General features: G+C 47.1%; 2 protein-coding genes across 4 annotated transcripts in view; one reads left to right on the top strand and one right to left on the bottom strand.

Moving 5' to 3' along the window:
- Positions 1 to 16,132, top strand: part of Adam17 (ADAM metallopeptidase domain 17) — a 62,108-nt gene extending 45,976 nt beyond the window's left edge. For all 3 annotated transcript variants that reach the window (XM_063262376.1, NM_020306.3, XM_039112795.2), the window contains 11 exons: positions 523 to 667; positions 790 to 878; positions 3,753 to 3,905; positions 6,577 to 6,776; positions 7,872 to 7,975; positions 8,469 to 8,603; positions 10,457 to 10,587; positions 11,393 to 11,471; positions 12,250 to 12,338; positions 13,952 to 14,002; positions 14,403 to 16,132. In XM_063262376.1, coding sequence (XP_063118446.1) covers positions 523 to 667; positions 790 to 878; positions 3,753 to 3,905; positions 6,577 to 6,776; positions 7,872 to 7,975; positions 8,469 to 8,603; positions 10,457 to 10,587; positions 11,393 to 11,471; positions 12,250 to 12,338; positions 13,952 to 14,002; positions 14,403 to 14,753 — 1,527 coding nt within the window. In that variant the 3' untranslated portion in view covers positions 14,754 to 16,132. The remainder of the gene's footprint in view (positions 1 to 522; positions 668 to 789; positions 879 to 3,752; positions 3,906 to 6,576; positions 6,777 to 7,871; positions 7,976 to 8,468; positions 8,604 to 10,456; positions 10,588 to 11,392; positions 11,472 to 12,249; positions 12,339 to 13,951; positions 14,003 to 14,402) is intronic.
- Positions 16,133 to 16,320: 188 nt separating this feature from the next.
- On the bottom strand, positions 16,321 to 23,538 carry Iah1 (isoamyl acetate hydrolyzing esterase 1). The gene is made up of 6 exons (NM_001100540.1): positions 23,445 to 23,538; positions 22,501 to 22,553; positions 21,871 to 22,019; positions 20,440 to 20,601; positions 18,699 to 18,820; positions 16,321 to 16,654 (listed from the first exon to the last, which is right to left on the bottom strand). Exons 1-6 carry the CDS (start codon positions 23,523 to 23,525, stop codon positions 16,472 to 16,474), a joined length of 750 nt encoding a protein of 249 aa, NP_001094010.1. The 5' UTR covers positions 23,526 to 23,538; the 3' UTR covers positions 16,321 to 16,471.
- Between the last annotated feature and the right edge of the window lie 1,393 nt (positions 23,539 to 24,931).

The raw sequence follows: 24,931 nt of genomic DNA, 5'->3' as shown, positions 1-24,931 counted from the left end.
TTGGATTGTTAGGGTACGAAAATAAAAGCCACTAAACTAAGGCACGTGGGGTCAGGGGTAGAGTAGAGGATGTGGGGATAAAATGGATTTAAGTTTTTTATTTTGTTGCCATAAAAATCAAGAATGTGTACTTTTTTTATAAACATATATTTGCAACTCTCTTTATTATAAAGACTTAAATTCAAATAAAAATCTTTCCCAGCCCAAATAATTAAAAATAACCCCTACATAGCACTCTTAAACTCTTGAAATACTTAGACATACTGTAGCATCGGGCTGCTCTAGTCCTGATGAGGTCTCCGTAGAAGAGCAATTGACTTCATTCTGAGTAGATGAAACGTGCCTGAGTGCTACCCTCTATCTCCATGACCACTGTGCTTCCTACCTGCCCCAGGGAAAGCATTTGTGTTGCAAGCAATTGTGGGTGCTAGTGCCGAGCTGCAGCTGCTCTGTAATGTTCAGTTGAAGTACCCCTGAACCTGGCATGATGACAAACTAATTAAGAATTCCCTCTTTTTAAAGCAATTTAGCCTTGATATAGCTGAAGAGGCCTCTAAAGTCTGCCTGGCTCATCTTTTCACCTACCAAGATTTTGATATGGGAACTCTTGGATTAGCTTACGTTGGTTCTCCCAGAGCAAACAGTCATGGAGGGGTTTGTCCAAAAGGTAAGTCTTTCATTGCATTATCATGACACTGAGAGACGAAAGAGAAAGTTGATTGGGTTATGTTTCAGTTGTGAGTTTAAGAGGCAATTTTTGTCTGTTTATTTATTTATTTATTTTTTTAGCTTATTACAACCCAGGTGTGAAGAAGAACATCTATTTGAATAGTGGTCTGACAAGTACAAAAAATTATGGTAAAACCATCCTTACAAAGGTATGTTTTGTTTTTTTTTTTTTTCATTTTCTATTGAAATATAGTGTGTGTGCATACCACATGCACTCAAGCATGGGTCCTTACAGATACCAGAACAGGATGTTGGAATTGCTAGAGCTGGAATCATAATAAATGGTTGTGAGCTGTCTGATATCAGTGTGGGATTGAACAGCAGCCTCTGGAAAGCATCAAGTGCTTTTAACGACTGAACCAATTCTCCAGCCTCTGTTTTTGCTTTTAAACAGGACAGATTTAGGATCCATTGCATTAGTATCTTAGTTACTTATTTACACTGATATCTTTGTAAAATGTAATGTGTACTTGGCTGATAATGTGGCTGGGTATGTTCTGCCTTTAAGCATTTAAGGCATTGGTCTGTTGTCTGTTGGTTTTCATATGCTATTAAAAAAAGGGTATGAGTTTTTAGACTTTGTGGCTTTTTTTTTCCTAAAAGATTCTAAATCTTGTTTTGGAGCCTGGAGATATGGCCCCGCTAGTAGAATGCTGGCCTAGCATGTACCATATCAAACCAGGGATAGTGATGCACGCCATAGCCCCAGCCCTTGGCACGGTGGAGGCAGGAGGATCAACAATTCAAGATTGTCCTCAGCCCCATAACAAGCTCAATAAAACAAAAACCCTTGTTTTCTTAGATACAGCTGTTCAAGTACATTTTGCTACAAATAATAGAAAATACAGAGATTAGTGGCCTAAATAGGGGCTCACTTTTCTGAGTTACAGTAGCTGAGATAGCCTTCTCCGGTATATTCTGGAACGTTCAGAGATGCTCTCAGTCTGGGTCTCCCTGGCTTCGCTTTAGCCTCTCTCAGGACAAGCCCTCTGTCCTTGCGCTGCAGCCTCAGAAGGACTAGAGCTACTACTGTGGGCTCTTCTTCTACCACAGCTTTTCTACAAGCCTCACCCATTGATACTTGGTTATGTCTCCCAGGACGCTAGTTGGCAACATGAGTGCCTGTAACACCAGGGCAGGAAGGCACCTATTTTAACTGAATATATTGCTGCTTGGTACAGAATTGGGGCACTTTAAAAATAAGACAGAGCTGGGCATGATAACGCACACTTTAATCTGAGCACTCTGGATGGAGAGGCAGGTGGATCTCTTTGAGTTTGAGGCCAACCTGGTCTATATTATGAGTTTCAGGACATCCAGGACTATGTAGAGACTTTGTCTCAAAAAGCCAAGTGTGTGTGTGTGTGTGTGTGTGTGTGTGTGTGTGTGTGTGTGTAATGGGGAAAGTAAGTATTGATAGGAGAAATTAGTATATGGCACACTGATGTGTTGACTCTGAGCTTAACATTGACTGTGTGGCGCTGGGAAGCTGGCTCAACAGTTTCCTGGACTTCACAGGGACCCAACACCCTCTAGTAGCCTCCCCAGGCACTATACTAACACATACCCACACAGAGACTGAGTGCACATAGCTAAACTCAATCTAATCTCTATTATAGTTTGTTTATTTGCTTGTTTGTTTTTTGAGACAAGGTTTCTCTATGTAGTCCTGGCTGGCTTGCAACTTGTTGTGTACACTAGGCTGGCCTCGAGCTCAGAGATCCACTGGGATCAAAGGCATGTGACACCACCACCTGGCTCTTTTTATTGTTTTCCTTCCTTTGTGGAGTAGTTGGGACCCTTTAATCTAGATACTTTTGTCCTTATGCACAATGCTGACTTTTTGTTTGATGCGTTTATTTTGGTGAGACCACGTCTCACTTGACTTCGGGATTGACTTGTATCAGTCTCCTGAGTGCTGGAATTACAGGCATGTATCAAGAAGCCTGGTTTAAAAGTATTCTTGTGGGGCTGGAGAGATGGCTCATATGTTTAAGAGCACTGACTGCTCTTCCAGAGTCCTGAGTTCAGTTCCCAACAACCACATGGTGGCTCACAGCCATCTGCAGTGGGATCTGATGCCTTCTTCTGGTGTCTGAAGAAGCTGTAGTGTACTCACAAACATAAAATAAATAAATCTTTAAAACAAAAAACAAAACAAAACAAAACAAATTTTTGTTGGCATTTGTCAGCTCTTGCCCTCTACCCTTGTTCCTTGTTCTTGGAAGGTCATGGCCTCCTTATTCCTGAAGGAGAAGTAAGTAAGTGTGGTGTTCATTCTTGTGCTGAAGCATCCTCTTATTACTGCTTCAACGTCCAAGAAATGTTAAAGGCACTGGGACAGTTGAGATGGCTCAGAAGGTAAAGGCACTTGCTGACAAGTGTGACAGTCTAAGCTGGATCCCTGCAAGGCATGGGTTTGAGTATTGAGAGGAGAGTTGCCACTGTTGATGAAAGATGGACGGAGAAACCATATGGGTGTTTGGGGAAACAATTGACTTCCAGCCCCTACCCTTACAGCACCCCCTTACCTCCCCCTCCCTATCTATGCATGTGGCAGTCACAGGTCAACTTTGGGTGTGGTTTCTTTGCTCCATTCACGTTTTCTTTGTTTTTAACTAATGAACGTATTGCTCATATGTATGCACATGTGCTCTGAGAGTTTATGGGCACAGAGGAGCCTTCATTTCCCCTGGAACTAGAGTTCCAGATGGTTGCAAGTGCAATAGACACTCCTAAACATGGAGTCATATTCCACTCCACCCCCAGATTGTATTTATTGGGGCTGGGGAGATGGTAGATACTGTACAAAACAACTCTGACCTCACACATTCACTGTACCACCCCCCACCCTACCACAAATAAGTGTAAAAGGTTTTTATGTGGGGTGCGTATGATAGGTGTATGTGGGTACGGACCACTTACAGGAATAATTCTACTTCCATTTGATCTGGAAAATGTAGCATGGACCCAGCTGGCAAAAATAACTGATGATTATACGCTTTCTTTGCCTGATTCTTAAGGAGGCTGACCTGGTTACAACTCATGAATTGGGACACAATTTTGGAGCAGAACATGATCCTGATGGGCTGGCAGAGTGTGCCCCAAATGAGGACCAAGGAGGAAAGTATGTTATGTACCCCATAGCTGTGAGTGGTGACCATGAGAATAATAAGGTATGTGTGTCTTGATTATGTTTAGTGGTGGGGAAAATGCTATTAAATGTTAACAGAAAGGGGGCTCAGAAGAATCCATCTCTAGGTGTTTCCCTAGAGGCGGAACTGTCACCTACAGTAGGAACTTGGTGTATGGTTCCAGTGACACAAACTCATCTTAACAGTGCTGAAAGCTGTCATTTGGACAGTTTTGTCAAAGTCAGTCACATATAGGTTGGGTTCCTTATGACAATTTCAGTAGTGATTTTGTCAGAGTCCTACTTTTGAGGGTGTTTGGCTCAGCCTTAAAAATGACCTGACAGCTTTATTTACAATTTATCCCTCATTTAATTTAGCAGTACTTCACAGTGTGCTGTCACCACTCTTCCTTCCAGCACCCTTCCTCTTCCTCCCTCCTTCTGTACTAGGGATTAAATGTGCCTTAATAGAACTGTTAAAAACAAATAATAAAAATGGACAAGAAAATAGGACAATACAGAATACCGTGAAGCCACATAGAAGCTGGTGAGGGTGTGAGCATCAGTGGGACTGTTGTCTGTTTACTGCGTGCGTGGGCGCCTCTGCAGTAGACTAGAACTGCAGAGGGGAAAACTCTTCCGTGGTGTCCATATTGGCTTGCTCTGGTTGTGAGGACACTGCCAGCCTGGGGGACTGTTTGACTTTGTGCACTCTGCTGAAAGGGAAAGCACATGATGCTACTTCCTCTTCTCTGGAAATCCCTGTGGCCTGTGAGAACCTGCTAGTGGGAGTGGAGCGTGGGTAGAACGGGTTTTTTCAGGGGATGCTGAGCTGTCAGTGAAGCACAGTTGGTTTTGCCCTGTGTCCATCACAGTTAGTACATGTTTTTCCTAACAGTTTAGTTTTCCAACTGGTATCTCCCCTTATGAAAAAATACTGTGCATCTTCTATGCCTTAGACTTTCCTCAAATACTTGTTTACATTTATTTATTTGTGGAAGTCATGTGTATGCCATGACGTGTGGAGCTCAAAGGACAGCTTTGGGATCTTTCCTTTTATCTGGGAATTGTGCTCAGGTCATCGGGTTTGGCAGCAGGCCCTACATGAATTCCTTTCCTTTCCCTTACTTTCTTTTGTTTTGCCTGTCTGTCTGTCTGTCTGTCTTTCTTCCTTCCTTTCTTTCTTTCTTTCTTTCTTTCTTTCTTTCTTTCTTTCTTTCTTTCCTTTCTCCCTCTCCCTCCCACCTTCTCTCTCTGTCTCTGTCTCTGTCTCTGTCTCTGTCTCTGTCTCTGTCTCTGTCTTTGATAGGGCCTCTCTATATAGTCCTGGCTGTTCTGGAACTTGCTGTGTAGATCAGACCTGAAGTCACAGAGGTTTTCCTGCCTCTGTGTCCTGAGTGCTGGAGTTAAAAGTTGTACACCACCATGCCTAGTTCATGAGTTTCTTAAACATTTTTTAAACTACATGAAAAAGATGACTATAGGATTATAGAAATAAGGTGGTTCTCTGGTTTCACTTGGACAAATAGCCCTGTTTGCTACTGGATGACCAACAAGCAGCTGCCCTGTGCTGCCACATGAGCTGTGAGCACTGGTATTAGTGGGATGCTGAGGACTGAGATCTTCTAGAGAAGGACACTGAAAGAACGCAAGGTTGTAGACAAAGGAATAAAGAGAAGACTAGGAGTTAGAGACGGTGGTCGGAAAGCCTGAGATAGATTGGCCGCTATGTGCTCAGCATAGTCTAGGTCCTGGAGTCCCATTGTTTGAGAGTTTAACTGCTAATGATGAGGTGTTCTTGCTGGCTGTGGTAGTGTAGGTCCTTCTCTAAGGTCACTAACCATTTTGACCTGTAGGGCAGAGAGGTGCATTCCTCTAACCCCAGAGGCAGAGGCAGTGTATCTTTACATTCGAGGCAGATCTGGTCTAGAGAGTTCCAGGCCAGGAGTAAGGCTGTTTTGAGATCCTTATTTCAAAACAAAAAGTGAAACAAACACCCTAGCCATTTTGTATTGACTAGAGGGAAATAATATAGCAGTCTTTCTGAAATAAGCACTTTGACACCAGTGTCAGTGGTGGGTAGAAGCCAGGAGCTCCTGGAAGGTTTCTATGCTGGGCTCAGTTTGAATTCTTCATTTTATATTTTAGACAAGTGGATTGCAACCTTCCTAATGCTGTAGTCCTTTCATACAGTCCTCATGCTGTGGTGACTCCCAGCCATAAAATTATTTTCATTGCAACTTCATAACTGTAGTTTTGCTACTGTTATGAATCATGATATAAATATCTAATAAGCAGGATATCTGAAAGGGGTGACAACCCACAGGTTGAGAACCACAGTTCTAAAAGCACAGAGTGGGCTGGGCAAGCAAGCAATATTTTACAGAAACACAGGTGGCAATCTACAGCAGCCCATTCTTTCTGCTATTCCTCCAGGTCATTCTGTCCCAGACAGCAAGTGAGATCAGACTTGGCAGTAGGTAGTACAGGCAGTGCTTTAAGTAAATCACTCAGTAAATCAATGTCAAATAATTGATATTTTCTATCTTACTCTGTTTCAGTAATTTCTTACTGTGGCATTTGCTGGTGACTGCTTGACATAGCTCAGTGGCATTGGTGGAGGCTTCCCAGTTAGGGTTTGTCTGTAGAGTAGCAATACATGGGAATGTATTTCATCTTGTTTTCCACTCTCACGGCCCTCTTTTTCTTCTAAGATGTTTTCAAACTGCAGTAAACAGTCCATCTACAAGACCATAGAAAGCAAGGCTCAAGAGTGCTTCCAGGAGCGCAGCAACAAGGTGTGCGGCAACTCCAGGGTGGACGAAGGAGAAGAGTGTGACCCGGGCATCATGTACCTGAACAACGACACCTGCTGCAATAGTGACTGCACACTGAAGCCAGGTGTGCAGTGCAGGTGAGAGGTGCCCCACAGAGAGCCAGGGCATTGGGATAATGAGGGTCCAGATACCAGGAATTGCAAGTGCAGGCAGCTTAGCTGACTTGCAACTTTCTCTGGATAGACCAGGCTATCCTGGAACTCACAAAGATCCATCTACCTCTGCCTCCCTAGTGCTTTAAGATTTATTTTTATTTTTAAATTAGGCTTGGTGGCAAGTGCCCTTACTAGCTGTCCCACTGGAGTTTTTAAAAAAATCTTTTAAAAGCCAGACATGGTGGGGCATGCTTTATATCCCAGTACTTGAAAGGCAGAGGGAAGCAGATCTTTGTGAGTTGGGAGTCCAGCCTGGTGTACATAGTGAGCTCCGGGTCAGCCAAGGCTACACCGTGAAACTCTATGTGGAAACCCAGATCTCTTTAAAATAAACAAAGTTGCTTTAAGAAGCCTATATCTGTTACAGTAGCAAAATACTGGGATAATCAGAGGTAGTGCTATTAGAACACAATTGGTTACTGTGTACTCAGACAATAGAGTAATGTGGAGGTGCTGCTTAATGTCAGCAAGTAGATTCAGTCTGGAAGGTACCTCCTTTTCCATTTTTTAAGCAGTAAGTCAGTTGTGCGTCGAGCCTTCTGACTTGTAGATTCTTTTGGAGTGCTATGGAACTCAGGATGCTTTGGTTTTTTAGGCACTGGTGTATCTCCCCAAAGCCCACGTCTGGGTCTCTCTGTGTAGCCTAGGCTATCCTGGAACTCACTCTGTAGACCAGGGTGGCCTCTAGCTCAGAGACCTGCCTGCCTCTGCTTCTGAGTGCTGGGATTAAAGGCATGTGCTTTCACTGTCTGGCTACTCTGGCTTTTTTCTTAACTCCTTAATAAAAACAAAGAATTCCAAGGTACTGTAAAGGTGATTGCTGTGCATACTTACTTTTTCATATTAAGGGACATACGCACACACGTGTGTGGCGCAGATAACTCCAGAGGAGTCAGACTGTGCAATAGTGACTTGGGGCCTGGGGTCTTGCTTCAGTGTTCAGGTCACTAACATGATCTTAGCATTTGATGTTGGGCTGTCATTGGAATTGAATGGTGTTTGTGTGCTCTTCCATAGTGATAGGAATAGTCCTTGCTGTAAAAATTGTCAGTTTGAGACGGCCCAGAAGAAGTGCCAGGAGGCTATCAATGCTACTTGCAAAGGAGTGTCTTACTGCACAGGTATGCTTCCGTGCTTCTCTGGGTGTCCTGTGGCATATGAACATGTAGAAACCAGGGTAAAGTGTCCTTTAGTGTAGCGCCCACCTCAGCCAGCAAGGAAGACGCAACACTGTCGGATTCTTCTCAACAGCCTTTATTGCAGGAACACCTAGTTATTGATACGGGGACCCCGAGGAACAAAGGCACTAGCCTTATATACAAAACAGGCTGTGGCTATATACTTGTCCTCTAGGGATTGGTGGAGCATGAAATGCCTCATTAGCATGAATATCACTCCAGCCTGATAGCTGCCGGAGACATGACAACACATGCGCATTGTGGGTGTTTATCACAAACGACCACCGGATGTCGGCGCCATCTTTAGCCGCTCTCTACACTTCAGGGGAAAGCAGCCCTTGAGGCTTTGCTGTTTGCAGGGTCCTCGTTCTTATGAGAAGCAGTGTGTGGCAACTGTTGTGCCCTGGACTGAGTTTTAATTGGTGTTCGCCTCCAGGGAATAGCAGTGAGTGCCCCCCACCAGGAGATGCTGAAGATGACACTGTGTGCTTGGACCTGGGCAAGTGCAAGGCTGGGAAATGCATCCCTTTCTGCAAGAGGGAGCAGGAGCTGGAGTCCTGCGCATGTGCTGGTGAGTAGTTTCTAAGTCCTGCAGCTGCATGACACCGGGCTCCCTGCTGCTCATCCAGCGTGGGGAGAACCAAGCAAGGGATGAGGAAAGCAGCAAGGCAAGCTAGCATTTGGAGAGGACAGCCCTGTGTTTAGATCCTGCTCCCCACCACCTTGTGAACTCCTTTCCTACTCCATTTCAGACATGTGGCAGGCAGGCTCCGTGGGAACTAGGAACGGCATTGAGAGGAGGGTGGGGACTGTCCTCACGCTCCTCACACATCATATAAAGCATAGAAGCAGCAATAACTCCCTTCCCGTGGCACGAATGGAAGAAACTCTTTGAACTTAACCAAGGCCATTTCCTGTAGATTGGATTTCTAAAACTGCATTTGTGTGTGTGCTCGTGTGCATGCATACGTGTGTGCATTCGTACATACGGACCTTCCTCCATACACATGGTCAGAGGGTCACTTGAGGTAGTCCGCTCTCGTCTAGTAACGTGGGTCTCAGGAATCAAACCCAGGTTTTCAAGCTTGGCAGCTGCTGCCTTTACCCACTTTGCCCTCTGGGTGGGAATTTTGATGATGCTACCAAGGTCTGCCACCCTCTCCTCCCTGCTGGGGCAGCCTGGAAGGCAGCCTTTTATTGCTAGCTACAGTTTTCTTGGTTTCCCATGCTTATTTTTAGAATCATTGGGTCTGAAGGGAGGCTTGAGGACATTCAGGGCCTGGCTCCCCTCCACACTCCACTCCACTGTGGGGCTGGTGGATGGATAGCAGCTCTCTGTTCCGAGTAGAGACATCGATGTTAACTCACCCATAGGCTGGAGTGAGTGGTTCCTCCAGGTGGATCACTGTTAGCAGCAAGTGTGGGTGTTCAACAGAGGAGCATCTGCCTAGCACGCATGCATGAGTCCTGTGATTGAGCAGCAAAGACAACAGCGCTGCCAGTAACTGACTGAGTCAATAACAACAGGCTTGCAGTGCCTTGGAAAGACAAAGTCCAGGTCACAGTAAGCCCTGATAATGTAATAAAAAACGTTCGGCTTGCTTTGTGTTCTACTCGACTTTCTTTCTGAAGGTAAACTTAGCTTCCCCCTTAGAGCAGATTCAGACTATCCCAAGTTACACTGCAGGGTAAAGTTTTAGTTCTGAGAATCCACACATCTGGTGCCAACTGCTGACTTTTGCCTCAGATTGTGGCAGAGCTCCTCTTGGGGAAGGCACTGTCAAGTCCAGGCTGCAGTGCTCCTGTCACTGGCAGGTGCCCGCTGCACACCACAGGTGGACAGTTCTACACAGCTGCACTGGCTGGGGTAGGGCAGATCTACACTGAGAAGCCAGGGGTGGAAGCTGGCTGTGAGGCATGTTGGGCCAGAGGGTGCATTTGGAGAGCATTAGGCAGGTTAGACAGAGAATGTACTTTGGCTTAATCTATCAGAGTTTTCTGTTGATAATCCTTTTATTCTGTTCCTGAGACAGGATCTAAGAAATCCAAAGCCTTGGTTGTCCTGGAACTCACTATGTAGACCAGACTGTCCTTGTATTCAGAGAGATCTGCCTGCCTCTGATCCCCAAGTGCTGGGATTAAAAGCGTGTGCCCCCATGTCCAGCTAATAACTGTTTAATCCGAAGAGCTGAGGAATATTAATTTGGGAGTGTTGTCCTTTTTTTTTTTTTTTTTTTTTTTTTTTTTTTGTGGTGGTGGACCTGGCACCCAAGCCATCATAGACACTGTAGGTGTAGGCACTCTGCCTGAACCCCTCAGCCCTGGATAGTATCAGCTTTTGACATCTGGGAGTGAGGTCAAAAACTAGAAGTCAAGGAAGCCTGTGGTGAGGTCTCCTAGTCAGCGGCTGTGCTTCTCTTTCAGACACCGACAACTCGTGCAAGGTATGCTGCAGGAACCTTTCTGGCCCATGTGTGCCTTACGTCGATGCAGAGCAAAAGAACTTATTTTTGAGGAAAGGGAAGCCCTGTACAGTAGGGTTTTGTGACATGAATGTAAGTATTTTGTTGTGGAATTACGCATCTGTAGAGAGGCACAGGGTCTGACTTGGATGACTTAAGCAGCCTTGGTCTTTCCTACTCACTCTGAGCCTCCTGCAGAATCACAGTTTGAACAGTTTCGCACTCTGTGTCCAGTCTTTAAGCCAGGAAATTAGGACTTGGTGTCAAACCAGCTAAGACAGTAAAGACTACACAGAGCCCTGCCGCAGCCTGCTGTCACAAAGAGTATCAGTCCAAACAGGGTTGCTAGTGAGATCTGTTCTCAAAAAATAGACAACACATTCTTCATCTTACGCAGTCCCTATCTGTACATACTCCAAGCAGGCACTGGTTAGAAAGGTAAAAAGATAGTATTTGTGTTCGGATTGCCTTTGTTTGCAAAATCAAGTACTTGATGTTGTAAAGCCCGCTCTGTCCACTGTGTTTATAATTGCTGTCATTCTGAACAAGGTATTCCTAGGTTTATAGTTTTCTTGAGCTTTGTCCTGTTCATTCTAAAAATGGACTTCTGTGCTGGGTGTGACAACACACTTCTATATTCTTAGCCATTGCAGAATAGACAAGCCCAGTTTTGAGATCTACAGGACACCCTGTCTGAACACACCCAGCCCCACCACTGCACCGGATAGTTTTTAAGGGATGTAAATGAAAGTGCTAGTGAGTGGACCTCCTTCCTTGGGCGTCTTCATATTGTAATTTTCCTCCTGTGTCCAGGGGCCCACTAAGCAGAGTTGCCCTTTGTTTTCTGAGGCTCCATTAGTTCTAAACATGCCTTTGGGCATGATCTTTTCTCCTGTAGGGCAAATGTGAGAAACGGGTACAGGACGTAATTGAGCGGTTTTGGGATTTCATTGACCAGCTGAGCATCAACACTTTTGGTAAGTGAAATATTTCCTGGATTATTTACCAAGATCTGAGCTGATTCCCAGGTGACTCAGGATTGGTTTCAGTTTGTGCTGTGATCTTGTAGCAGAAGACTGAAGTATTCCCCACACTTGTTGCGAAATAACTCCAATGAGGACAGGAGAGATAGCTCAGGGTCAAGAAGACTGGTTATTCCTCCAGAGGACCTGGGTTCAATTCTTAGCACCCACATGGTGGCTCTTAATTACCTCTGACTCTTGCCTTAGGGTGTCCAGCATTTGTTTCTGGCCTCTCCAGGCACTGCATTCACATGGTATAGACATATGTGTGTGCAGAACAGAAAGGTGAAGGTTAAGGGAGGGGGAGCCAGGAAGAGAGGCAACATTTGGAATGTAAATAAATAAAACAATTTTTAAAAACAGGTTAAAAATGATAAAACACCTTTGTTGTCCAAGACGAAGTGAACTCAGGCAGGCCCCTTCCCGTGTGTCTTGCATGCACGAGTTTTCAGAGGGAGTTCTCCACCTGAGCATGGCTCAGTCCCTTGACTCTGGTTAATTTAAGAATTTACAGAAGGCAACACCCCATAGAGTTTAGCAGTAAAAACAATTTTCAGGCAATTAAGCAGTGTCTTCCTAGGCATGCTGTGCTTGGTGTGCGGGTACAGTCCACACAGGAGTGGCCATTGCTCCCTGGTCTCCTCATCCCCAGCACGGCCTGGCACCATGCTCACCGCTTTGTAGTGCTCCTGTGAAATGTGGCTGCAACGCTTACTGTTTGGATTATTCACAGGGAAGTTTCTGGCAGACAACATCGTTGGGTCTGTTCTGGTTTTCTCCTTGATATTTTGGATTCCTTTCAGCATTCTTGTCCACTGTGTGGTAAGTCACCGAAGTTTAAATGATCAAATGTTTTACAAAATTGCTGAGCAACTCCAAATTGAAAGATTGACAGAAAAGTTGCTGGTGCTATTGTGAGTGTTGAAGACAGAGCAGAATGGCAGCCGGGGCCTAGCTCAGCTGTAGAGGGGTCCCAGCTTGCACAGGACTGTGTCCCAAGGCGCTGCATAAACTAGGTACAGTAGGGCGTGAACTCAGGAGACAGGCAGGGGCAGCAGCAGCTCCAAGTCACTCTCAGGTTCACAGTGAGCAGCCACGGCACACGAGGCTCCGTCTCCCTTCGGTAGATGCCCACGGCAACACCCGACTGCCCGAGGGCTTTTCTTAGGACTGAAGTGTGGAAGGAGGGGATTGACTCCCCGCAGGTGTCCTCCCATGTCCCATGCACATCCCACCTTGTAGGCCGTGGCACACTCACATGCAAAATAACACAATGAGGCTTTAAAATATATTTCTGTGTGTATTTTGCTATTTAATTATTTTGGAACTTTTTACTGTAAGCACAGGAGAGCATCTAGCTGGACTTGTTTGAGGCTTGTGACTTGTAAAGTCTCTCACCAAGAGCACTTTGGGGCTGACTTGGTTATAGAGGGACAAATGTCAGCATTTCTGAGACATTCTCCATGTACCGTGTAGATTGTTGACATTGTGTATAGTGTTCATATCTTTATACATTCTTAGAGCTTTGAAACCTTACCTCGTGTGAGGGAGGGGTGGGTACCTTACAGATAGTCTCTGAAGCTCTCACAGAGCCCTCCTGGCTTCTGTCCTGTGGTGTGGAAAGGCTCTGGGGCACCTGTGCCAGCAGAACAGCTGTTGCGGCTTTGTTAGCTGTGTCTCAGGATAGCAGAGCCGGCCCTCTTGAGTGCTTTCGCTACAGCGTTGGGTGGATTTTGTGTTCATGGAACATGTACATATGGACCATGAAGCTGACCCTTGATTTCAGAGCAAAGCCACTGACTGGAGGTTTGTTTCTAGTCACAGAATGCATTCATGGCACCAGGCATTCAGTTGTGGCCCAGTTCTTCTTGGTGTTGTCTTTCCCTTTGTCAGTTAGCATTCAACCTCCCACATAGATACAACCTGAGGATCAAGACTGTTCCTCTAGAAGTGTGGTGTCTGTGAAATCAGCTAAGAAGCTGTGGGTTGGGATGGTGAAGCACCCAGGGATGCTGTGACTATCTTTGCCAGTGGCCTTGGCAGCCAGCACCGTCCCAGTGCATGAGTGTTGTGGCCATGCCTATGAACCCTCTGCCCAGTCCTTCTGCCCAGTCTAAGCTAGCTTGTTAAGCACCCCTTCTTTTCGTGTCCGTGTCACTGTTGGTGTCGAGCACTTCTTGCTTGGGTGTATGTGTCAGGCTGCACAAATGTGTTCTCAGCTGTGAACGTGCTGTCCCTTGGGTGGCAGGCAGACCCAAGGCTCACGTGTGTTGGACAACTGCTCCAGTGCTGAGCCACGCCCTGCCGTCCATCACTCTGCAGTTAAGGTCTAAGTTCACTCAGCCTTAGGAGTGAGCAGGAAACACTCACCATTTGAGGGTTGGGCTCCTTTTAATTTTAGGAAGAATGACATTTTTACCTCCTGTGCTTTCTAGGATAAGAAACTGGACAAGCAGTATGAGTCCCTGTCTCTGTTTCATCACAGTGTAAGTATACATAAAAACAAGAGCAGTCTCCAGTTGCACTTCAGCCACACTGACAAAGGCCTCAGCAAGAGTGCCTCCCTCCTGGGTTAGTGGAAGTCCTAAGGCCGATGGACATGCTGATCCCCAGAAAATGACTGTGGCACACTTGGCTTAGTTGCATGGAAAGAAAGCTAGCAGAGAGGAACCTGGTTCCCCATAACCGCAGATGGTGATGTAGCTTCTCAGCGCTGAATTCTGATAGGCACAGGTTGTCAGAGCATCTCAGAGCACTGCAGTCCTGCTCAGGTGGTCGCCAGTGCCTTGCCTAGCACTAGGTTTGGCATGAGCATAGCCCAGGGGTAGTGTGGATGAGATTATATAGTGTGATGACCTTTGATTACTTTCTCCCCATCCTTTCCAGAACATTGAGATGTTGAGCAGCATGGACTCAGCATCTGTTCGCATTATCAAGCCGTTCCCTGCACCCCAGACTCCAGGTCGTCTGCAGGCCCTGCAGCCGGCTGCAATGATGCCGCCAGTGTCTGCGGCTCCAAAACTGGATCACCAGAGGATGGACACCATCCAGGAAGACCCCAGCACAGATTCACATGTGGATGATGATGGCTTTGAGAAGGACCCCTTCCCCAACAGCAGTGCAGCCGCCAAGTCCTTTGAGGACCTCACAGACCACCCAGTCACCAGGAGTGAGAAGGCCGCCTCCTTCAAGCTGCAGCGTCAGAGCCGAGTTGACAGCAAAGAGACAGAGTGTTAGTGGGAGCCTGGGCCTGCTCTGGGGGACACAGACCTACAGATGTTCCACAGAGCTGACCTGAATCAAAATAGACTGTAATGATCTGAGAAACGGGAGCAGCTTAGCAGATGCTGGTCATGTGACAGGACCTTCACATGACATCCTGTGTATGTAGGCCCTTTGAAGAGGTGAGGTAAATCTGGCTTATTTAAGGCTTTCAGGTTTTGGGGTTTTCTTTTGTAATCTAAAAATCTCCTTTGACCTGTGGTGCAGAAGCAGAAAATAAGGCTGGATCAAGTTCCTGGTGACAGCACTGATTAAGCCTTCAGTCTGTTTTTCTGTATGCTGTAAGGTCCTCTCACTACGGTGAAGCACTTAGCAGTGAGGATGACTGGAACACAGACTTTTTGGGGGTTTTGGCCTTCACATGTGCGTTGTCTCCAAATGCCGTCTGTCTTGGCACTGAACTTTGTGGATACAGTCCTTTCCAAGATGAAGACTAGCTCTGGAACAGTCTATACAAACAGCCACATGAACTTCAAGATGGCCTATTAACTGCTTAGCCCCAGGTTCCCTGGGCAGTTTTTCCGTTTTGCAAAAAGTGTCTTCACGGGTCTCTAAACATTGTTTGCCTTAAAAAATACTGGGCTGGAGAGTTGGCCCCACAGTTAAGAGCACTTGGTTTCATTCCCAGTACCCACACGGTGGCTCTTAACTCCAATCCCAGGGGAGATGACATCTTCTGAACTCTAGAACACAAGGCATGCATTGGTGCAGTCAAACATGCAGGCAACACACACAAATTTAGAAAGCCAAGTGCTGTAAGAAGTTGCACATCCCCCAACCTACAGTGCTTCGCGGTCTGAGCTGGAGTGGAGCTCTCTCCTGAACACTCTGGAAGGCTGGCAGGTGCTGAGCTGGCTAGGGAGACGGGTGGGGCCCAGCCCTGGAAGAACCGTCTTCAGCCTCAGCAAGCAGACACTCGCGTTACCTCAGGCTTTGGGGCTTCAGGACCCAGGATGTTTTGTACTTATTGTGTGAGGATAAATACCATTAGCCTGAATTCTCATTTCTGTAAGTTTTAGTTATAAAAGCTTTTTTTCTTCTAAGAATTGCAATGTGCTCACCAGCAAACACGTCTTAACCAGAATAACTTGTAACTCTGAGGACAGTTAACCAAACCTGTGCCTTGTCTCTCCTGAGGGTGTCTGTTACACTAATACTTGAACATGTACCTTGTGGTATTGGCTCCTTTTACTAGTCATGACAGCCTTATATGTTAGTTACACTTTGAGGATTTGCTCTAAGGTGAGTGGGGTGTGTGGGTGTATGTATGAATGAAACAGTTGGCAGAATATAAGAAAACCATTTTTATAAAATTGTGACTTTTTAAACCAAAATGGTCTTAATTGTATTTTTTTTCCATGTACAGAATTAATAAGATGCTCAGGGTATATTCTGTAGCCGTGGCACCGATGATACTGCTTCAGTCCAATAAATACTGAATATCAAAACAATGGGTTAAGTATATAACATTTCCCTGAAAAGCAAGTTAGTAAGTTTTTTGGACAATAATCGTGAATAGAAGTTAAGCTTGGAAAGAACCATTTAATCAATCTCTTGATGTTTAGGAATTATTAACAAAGTTGTGCACTTGCTCATAGAATGTCTGTGATTGCCAACCTGAGGTGGTATGTGTGAGTGACCTGAGCCACTCGTTCTCGGGAACGTCCCCCATGCTAATGGTCTCCGTCTCCCAGCAGGCTCAGCTCAGGCTTTGTTTCCTCCACATCCTTCCAGTCAGGAAGCAGACGTGGCAGGGAGGAGACCTTCTTGTCCAGCAGTGGCCAGAGGTGGAAGAACAGAAACTCATTCCCCAGTGGGGATAAATGCAGGCCGTCTGATAAGTAGGACGAGAAGTCCTGTAGGGAGAGGCAGAATGTTAGTGTGTGCTCCCTCCTCAGGGTGGCTGAGAGCGGTCAGCAGCCTGATGGGGACCACAGAGGCCTCTGTGCTTCTGCACAGGTGCGAGACGCTTGCTGCCCTGTCCTATGTCTCACAGACCTGAGCTCTCAAAATCATGGCTGTTCGTGTATCTGAACTGGGATGACATGTTATCAGAGGGAGGCTTAATGGCTGACTAGTGTTAAGAGGGCTCGGGGTTGTGCTTGGGCAAGTTTGGAGTGATAGGAACTTATACTTGAACAGGAAGTCTGGGCTGAGGCCACTCTTTTTTTTTTTTTTTTTTGGAGCTGGGGACCGAACCCAGGGCCTTGCGCTCAAGCGCTCTACCACTGAGCTAAATCCCCAACCCCTATGAGGCCAGTCTCCACCACTCCCCTGTCTAAACCCAGGATTTACTCGGAGGCCCATTCTGACTAGGAGGAGCCTTCACTTGCTTAATCCGCATGGCACTGTTCACAGGCTGAGAATGACAGTCCTAGTGGCCTTTCCCATCTATAAGGAAGATTTCCCTTCTTCTAGGGAATCTAACAGATTCTAGGGAGTCTAGAATCTGTTAAACCTGAAAACTTTGTGAGTAAACCAGGCAGTGGTAGAAGATGTCCTGATGGTCTCTCCCTTCCAGTGCTAATCCAGGCCTTGTGTCTGTTACAGTCTCGGAGTTAGGAGGCAGTGACATGTCCTCCTTTACAGATGAACTGTCAAATGTCAGACCCTTCCTGGTCCATGGAGGAGGGCATGGACTAAGAATTAGGGGAGGGGGAGAATTAGCATCTGGTTTAGTGGTTGTGGATCGAGTTGTTGTTTTGTGGACACAGCAAAACCAAACCGCTGTGAACTGGGGTAGCGTGGGTCCTCCTTTCCCACCACCTCCCTGGAGTACCCTCCCTCAGCTCCCTCCCTGGGACTCAGCATCACAGCAATAACCTTTCAGTTGCTCCCACAGAGCATGCATTTAACTATGGAGTCAAGAGTAGGCCCGGGACAGGGCCCAGTCAGCAGGGTTTGCTTAGCACATACGCAGTCTCCGGCACCATAGTGTGGCAGTGCACACTGTAACCACAGCGCTCCACCCGCAGGACAAAGTTATCCTCAACTACACACGAGTCCCGGGCCAGCCCGGGATGTGTAAGGCTGGTGAGGATGAAAGCAGATGGGTCACATGCTGCAGACCAGGGACGATGTGCAGCACTGTCCTCACGCTGTCCCTACAGCCTTGTCTGAGATGTCAGACGGCTGGAGCCATGTGCATGTCCTGAGAGCCATCCTTTCCTAGCAGCGCTGTCTGTGTTTCGGGCCTCAGATTAGGTGTTGTCACTGCTCAGGACTCCATGGACTGGGGTCACCCAGTCACCTATAGAAAGGCAGGTGACTTGCTTCTAGCTTTGGGCCCAGTGTGGATATGGCTGCAAAGACACTCTACAGTGGACTGCTGCGTCCTCTGTCAGTGCATGTGTGTCCAGCTGCCCCAAGAGGCTGCCCTTCATATGACAAGTAACGTTTTCCGTGTGTGTGTGTATGAACGTATGTATGTATATATACACACATATGTGTATATACTGAAAATGTATATACACATATACATGTTTTCAGGCTTTAACACAAAATAACTCAACTAGCATGACACTCTGCAGTGGGTTTGAACTCTGTCCTGCTTGTATAGATCTGAACCTAAGGCAGTTATGGTTCTCTAGGTAACCTGTAGCTAAGCTTCTGGCTGTATTGGCTGCTTCAGCTCCTCTGGCCTTTCATCTGCCCAGTTTTCCTGGTGAAAACCAAGACTGACATTCATGTCTTTTGAGACAGTTTTATATGCCATGCTGGGCCCAAGCATGCTGTGCAGCCCGGGCTATCCTTGAACTCCTGATCCTTATACCCAGACCTCACAAGTTCTGCAGATACACACCACCATGCCCATCTACAGAGCTAGTCTAGAAAGCTGCACACATCTTGTATACTTGTGTGATCCCAATAACCCTGAGAGGACTGGGAAAATCATGGTACCTGGTTGTCCTTCTGCATCAGGGTCCACAGGTCAAGGACATCAGTCCCACAGTCTCTGGCTACTTGTAAACATGCCTTAGCATATTCTCCGACAGCAACGTTCAGGCGGTTCAATTTGCAACCTGTCGGTGAGAACTCCAGAGGGTCACTGGCAAACTTAGTGCTGGTCCTTTTGAAGGCTACACTGACTGGACAGTTTCTAAGTGTCACTGAAGCCAGTGTGGGGGCTGCAACAATGGTACTGCTTGACACAGTGCAGGAAGTGCATGGTGGAGGAACAGCCTGCTGTAGCAGCCAGAGGCTCCTAAGGCACCAGGGTTGGGTTACAGAGACTAACCAGCTAGAGTGTAGACCCCAGTGAGTTGGGTAAAGGGCAAGGAAGGGCATGGCTGGAAAGAAAGGTCAAGATCATGAGAGACACACTGCCACTGAGACCTCCAGTGTCAACATGCTACTGTAATAATGTGAGCAAAGGCTGCAGGAGACGACAGTCACTTCCTGAGCCTGCTACTACATGGCCTGTGGACAACATGCTCAACCATTCTGAGTCTTTCCTAGTCTATGTGACAGCCATGCCTATCCCATTAATGCAGATTCCAGAACAAAATGGATGGAGTTAACTAAGCGCATCCTGCCTATCTCTCAGGCATGGATGAATGCAGATTACCCAGTGGGTGGGGGAAGCCCGGCTGGGGTAGAATCTCAGGTCTCTGAGAGGCTAGTGAAGGGATTTGGGGTATAGTAGGAGCCGGGCCGACCTGCTGTGTGTGAGGAAAAGAACCACTCTTCCCCAGTGTGGGAGTGGACCTGTGCTGTCCCATAAATGTGTCCCAGTCAAACCTGTCCTCCAGTTTCAAGCAGCTTGGACAAAGTTCACAGAACACTTTTCCAGTCACATGTGTCAGCCTGAGAGCTGCTGTGCTGAAGGGACAAAACACATACGTGGAAGGAAAGTGGAGGGGTTTTAACATCACACTTTTCCAACCGCCTAAGGAGGCAAGGCAGGGGTGGCTCCTGGCAGCTGGAGCAGGGGCCATCTGCAGAGCTCTTGACGGCAGGCGCCTCCCCCACGCCAGGGGAGAAGGCTGCAGAGGACTTGGTGTGCGCATCTGGCCACCCAGCTGCTGCAGCTGGCAGTGGGCCATGTATGCGCCTTGTCGTCTGGCAACACGGACAGTAAGCTCTGGGTCACCAATGCCCTCCTGACATACAACCAGAACACCCCCCCACAAATATACATCAAAAATTTACCCCAAAATAGTCTAGCCATTTTCAACCAGCAGGTCGCAACTCCTTTGGCAAACTTCTATCTCCCAAAATGTTTACACTGAGTTTTTTTTTTTTTAAGATTTATTTATTTATTATATATAAGTACACTGTAGCTGTCTTCAGACACACCAGAAGAGGGCGTCAGATCTCATTACAGATGGTTGTGAGCCACCATGTGGTTGCTGGGATTTGAACTCAGGACCTCTGGAAGAGCAGTCAGTGCTCTTGACCACTGAGCCACCTCTTCAGCCCCCACACTGTGATTCTTAACAACAAAATTACAGCTATGAAGTAGCAATGAAATAACGCAACGGTGGGGGTCACCACAATGTGACTGTATTAAAAGGTCGCAGCGTTAGGAAGGCTGAGAGCCACTGCTAGAGCAAGACCTGACATTAACTTGACTGAAAATGGACAAGTCCCTCCCTTAGCACCCACACTCGGCTTTGACAGGCTGAGGTGTGCTACTCACCCTTCAGGATGCACTCCTTCTCCCAGGCCGCTTCACAGAGAGGGGGTGGTGTGATAAGAATCACTCGCTCCTTGGGGATGTCCACAGACCTCAGGTACTGTACCATGTCCCTCAAGTTTGCACTGTACTCATCCAAGGGGACATGCTGCTTGGGGTTCTCATCTGTTCAAGATATATATATCTTTCTCAGTCTCAACCCTAGCCCTCCCAAGTGCTGGGATTAAAAGTTTGTATGCCCACACAGCCTTATATCAGACTAGGAAGGGAACTGAACACACCACTAGGCAAGCATTGGACCCACTGTGTGACATCCCCAGCCCTTTGTGTTTTGAGGCAGGCTCTTAATCTTAGTTCAGGCTGGCCTGGACCACGCAGTGATCCTTCTGTTTCAGCTTCCCCGTGCTAAGACCTCAGTGAGAATGTGCCACCACTCACAGGCAGGAACAGAGTTTGGCAAGTTTACAGTGCCACTGAGGAACTGTTGGGTTCCAAGACCCAAAGGAAAGACTCCCTCCTCTTTAACCCATTTACTTACACAGCTCTCAGCTCAGGCCTCAGAGGCTGAGGACATTTTGAGTGTGTGGGTCTTTTCTCTAGGTTGCCCATCAAAGGTAAGGCTGGATCTGTAGGCTAAGGTGCAAGACTGCCCCATCTAATCCTGACCTTCACCGATTTAGCCTTCTGAAGCTCACGGTGCCCTCACTGGGAGCTGAGGTAATGGCAGCTGTGAAAAACAGTCAAGTGTGTGAAGCTGCTTGTCGGGCTTGCTCCCAGTCACGCTTGTGCACAAGCACAAGGCTCTCTGCAGACTCCGTGCAAATCACAGGAAGCAAAGAGCAAAGTCACGCATGAACCTACATCCAGGCCACTGCTGGTGTGTGGAGGTATCCTGGCCAGTCTTTCTCTACAGTCATGTGTAATTTTAGGAGCCAAAATCAACAAAACAAAACATTAAAAAAAAACCCAAAAAACTCAAAAACCAGCAATAGGCCAGGCTGTGTGTCACACACCTCTCTCCCAGCATTTTCGAGGTAAAGCAGAAGGATAAACCAGCCTTAGCTACCTAGTGAGTTAGAGCCAGCCTGGGCCAAAGGAGATCTTATCTCAAAAAACGAAACCAAAAACCTAACCAAAGAGGGCCACAAGCGAGCCCTTCACCGCCAACTGTATCAGCTGAGGACATCAGACAAACAATGAAAAGTCCTTTCAGGTGAATCAATGAGGCGGTCATGTGGAAAACGAGCCCTAGAGCACCTGAACCAAATCTAACCACATCAAAGTCCAAAGAAACCCACATGGGCGAGCCCCAGGAACGCACAGTTCTCTGAAACTTTCTCCCGGGAGATACAGAAACAGTCTGGGAGGAACAGTATATAAACGTGTATTTGTTGAGTCCAGGAAAACCCAAGCACGATCTAGAGATGTCCTTACCTTTGAGTGTAGAGTCATTGGCACCAAAGAATATTGTAACCGCCACTGGGTTTTCCAAACCAGCCCCTTTCCTGATTATTCTTGGAAGGATAATCTTGGCCCATCTGGTGTTGTAACCTGAAAATCCACGATTCAGGACGTCACACTTCCTGAAATAAATTGGTTAAAAAGACAGGTTATGAGCAAAGGGCTGTTTCTAGTCCTGGGGAACTGGCCATAGTAACTGTGTGTTCTGCGGGCTTTATGGAAACGCTCACGCCCTGCCCAGCCTCCTCGTGTCCCTCGATGAGATAGGAATTCCACACAAGGGGTTGATTCTATGCATTCTAGCAGTAACTCAGGGTCCATGTAAAGTGGACTTTCCGGTAAGTACAGAGCGTTAGAAACCCACTAACAGGCAGAAACTCAGTGGTTTGGAAGGGAGGTAGACCCACCACACAAGTGCTGACAGATGTCATGCGGTAGCAAACCTGATTTTGTGGACCCGAGTGCTTGCTCTGTGTTCCTCCCCTTTAACATGTGCCCGGGAGGGAAAAGGCTAACAGATAAAAGCCACTCCATCATTCACTCTTCGAGACTACGCTTCCCACCAGAGAGCAGCCAAGGAACTGTTCTAGGAACTGTTCTTACCTGACTAGTCTGTCAGCCAGCAATGTGCCCCATCCACCCTGCTGGAAAGAAAACTGAAGAAAAAGGTCTGTTATTATCCACACAGCTGCACACAATGGCAAAAGTGGGGGGCCAGGCCCATTAGATGCAGACTCCCTTTTGACACCCCCAGGCTTCTAACCTTCCTTGCTTGGGAAGGTATTTTGGGAGTCACTGTAGCTTCACTCGGTAACTCTCTGTAATGAGAGGGTTTTCTTCATCCAATGGATGTCTGAATGACAGAGTCTGTCATTAATATTTTAATGCGACTTAATATTAGAGGCATTTGTTACCTGAACAGAAGAAAACTACGTTGAGTTAGATGACATAACGTCATCCCATTTCTCCACAGCTGAAGACTAAGGAAGCCTATGCTCTATTGATTTAACAGTCATGGCAACCCATCGCACCACCACGCCCACCCACAAAAACTTAGTGCCCATTATCTAAAAATAATGTTGCCAATTACTAAGGAAAGCCATGCCCGATTATGAGTAAACCATAGAGAAGCGTGTTTCTTGTTTATGTTTTTTATCTCCCTGAAGGAAGAATTTCCCTAATTGGGAGTTAAATGTTCTCAGATGGGATTACTTTTTCACACTGTTGAACGCTTTGTTTTCAAAACCCACTTGGTACTGGACCGAAACCGAGGGAGGAAGCGAGGAGTGAAACTAGCTGGTTCAAAGTGGCTTCCGTGAAGAACCCCACAGGAGGCTGCGGGCAGCGAACCTGAACCCCTTAAGCTCCCGTGCACCCCAAAGTGCACCGGGTCATTCAAAATCCCGCTGAGAAGACCGGGACTCGGGCAGCCCCGCATCCCGGCGTCCACACCGGCTCGCAAGGTGCACGGCCCGCGGAGCACGAGGGGAACCGCGCTTGGCCTGCCCCGACACGCGCGCGGACGCAGCCGAGGGTGCGGCGTGTACCTGCGTGATGGAGTCCCCAAAGAGCAACACGCGAGGCCAGAGCAGAGAGCTCCCGCTCGCCGCAAGCTCGCACAGCGACATGATGGAAAGGTCTGAACCCGCAAGTCTACGCCGGATGTGGCGGATCTCGTGCCGTGGGCGGAGCTAACAGTGGGCGGGGCTAGCTCGGGACCAACCGGCTTAGCTCTCTGGTCTACAGGCGAGTGTCCTGGCCGGGTGAGTCTGTAGACTTTGGCTCCTTTGGCCTGTTCGCCGCAATCCTGTCTCCTGTCTCTCGGAGACGGGCGATAGCTGTGGTGTTTTGACTTCCGTTTTACAGCTGGAGCACCCGTCCATCACTGGCCACTCTCAAGTGGGAACTTCCTTTCCTTGGTTAGTAGCCTTGATGGACACAGTAAAAACACAACTTAAAAGCCAGAGCTGTCCAGGGACCCTCACCGCAGACCTCCTGACTCCACAGCCTTGTGCCCCAGCATTAAATTGAAATACTTAGCTTACGTAATAATTTAGGGTTGGGGATTTAGCTCAGTGGTAGGGCGCTTGCCTAGCAAGCGCAAGGCCCTGGGTTCGGTCCCCAGCTCCGAAAAAAAAAAAAAAAAAACCGTAATAATTTTTTGCATGTCATGGGGGCCTTGGGCTTTTGGTATAGGCCAAAGACATGGGAATTTGGCTGTTTTTATAGAAATTTCATTTAAGGAAGAGTCAGACTTAACACTGTTAGCAAAGCACCGGAGAGTGTTTACACACCTAAGAGGGGAGGTAGACAAGACAGGCTACATGGGTGAGGCTCTTTGGTTTGATAGTGTGCTCTGAAGGTGAGGCAATTCCTACAAGGGACTGAAGTGCATATTTTACCTACCTATAGCAGACCTGACCTCAGGGTTCTCCCAGCATCCCTCAGTCCCAGGGGCTAGGCTGCCCTTCCTCCAGAGGCTCTTTGGTAGTACACCAGACACCCCTCCCTCCTCCCCATGCTCTCTTTCCCTTCCTTTCTCCTCATGGCAACGTCCCTATTCTTGATCTTTGGGACCAATGCATTTATATATACCTGAACTGGCTTGAACTGGCTAATTTCACCATCAGAGAAATAACATCACTGAAATCTAATCCCTTTTCCCTTCAATTGGGTTACTTTCAAGCCTGAATTTTATGTACTTTCGAAAATCAGACTAATGAACTAATCCACACAATATATCTGAGACATAAAATGTGTCAGATCCCGTACAAAGAGATGAGTCCTAAAAGTGGTGGCTTTATAGACACAAACCAAGGAATTGGGTAAGGGGTGGAGAACAGGTTTCAAAGCTAAGGCACGTTTGCATTCAACTGAAAATAGATTTGCCAGTACAGACCATTCAGCACACACTGCATAAATGCCCGAAGCCAAACCAATGATCAATAAGTAGCTCCTTTGATGATTGGTTCGAGAATAGTGGGCAAATTAGTTGGTGGTCTAGCAGTAGTCGCCATCAGATGCAAAAGTAACA

The sequence above is a fragment of the Rattus norvegicus genome, chromosome 6 (assembly GCF_036323735.1).
Source record: "Rattus norvegicus strain BN/NHsdMcwi chromosome 6, GRCr8, whole genome shotgun sequence".
Classification (NCBI taxonomy): domain Eukaryota; kingdom Metazoa; phylum Chordata; class Mammalia; order Rodentia; family Muridae; genus Rattus; species Rattus norvegicus.
This window is presented reverse-complemented; position numbering and strand designations above follow the sequence as displayed.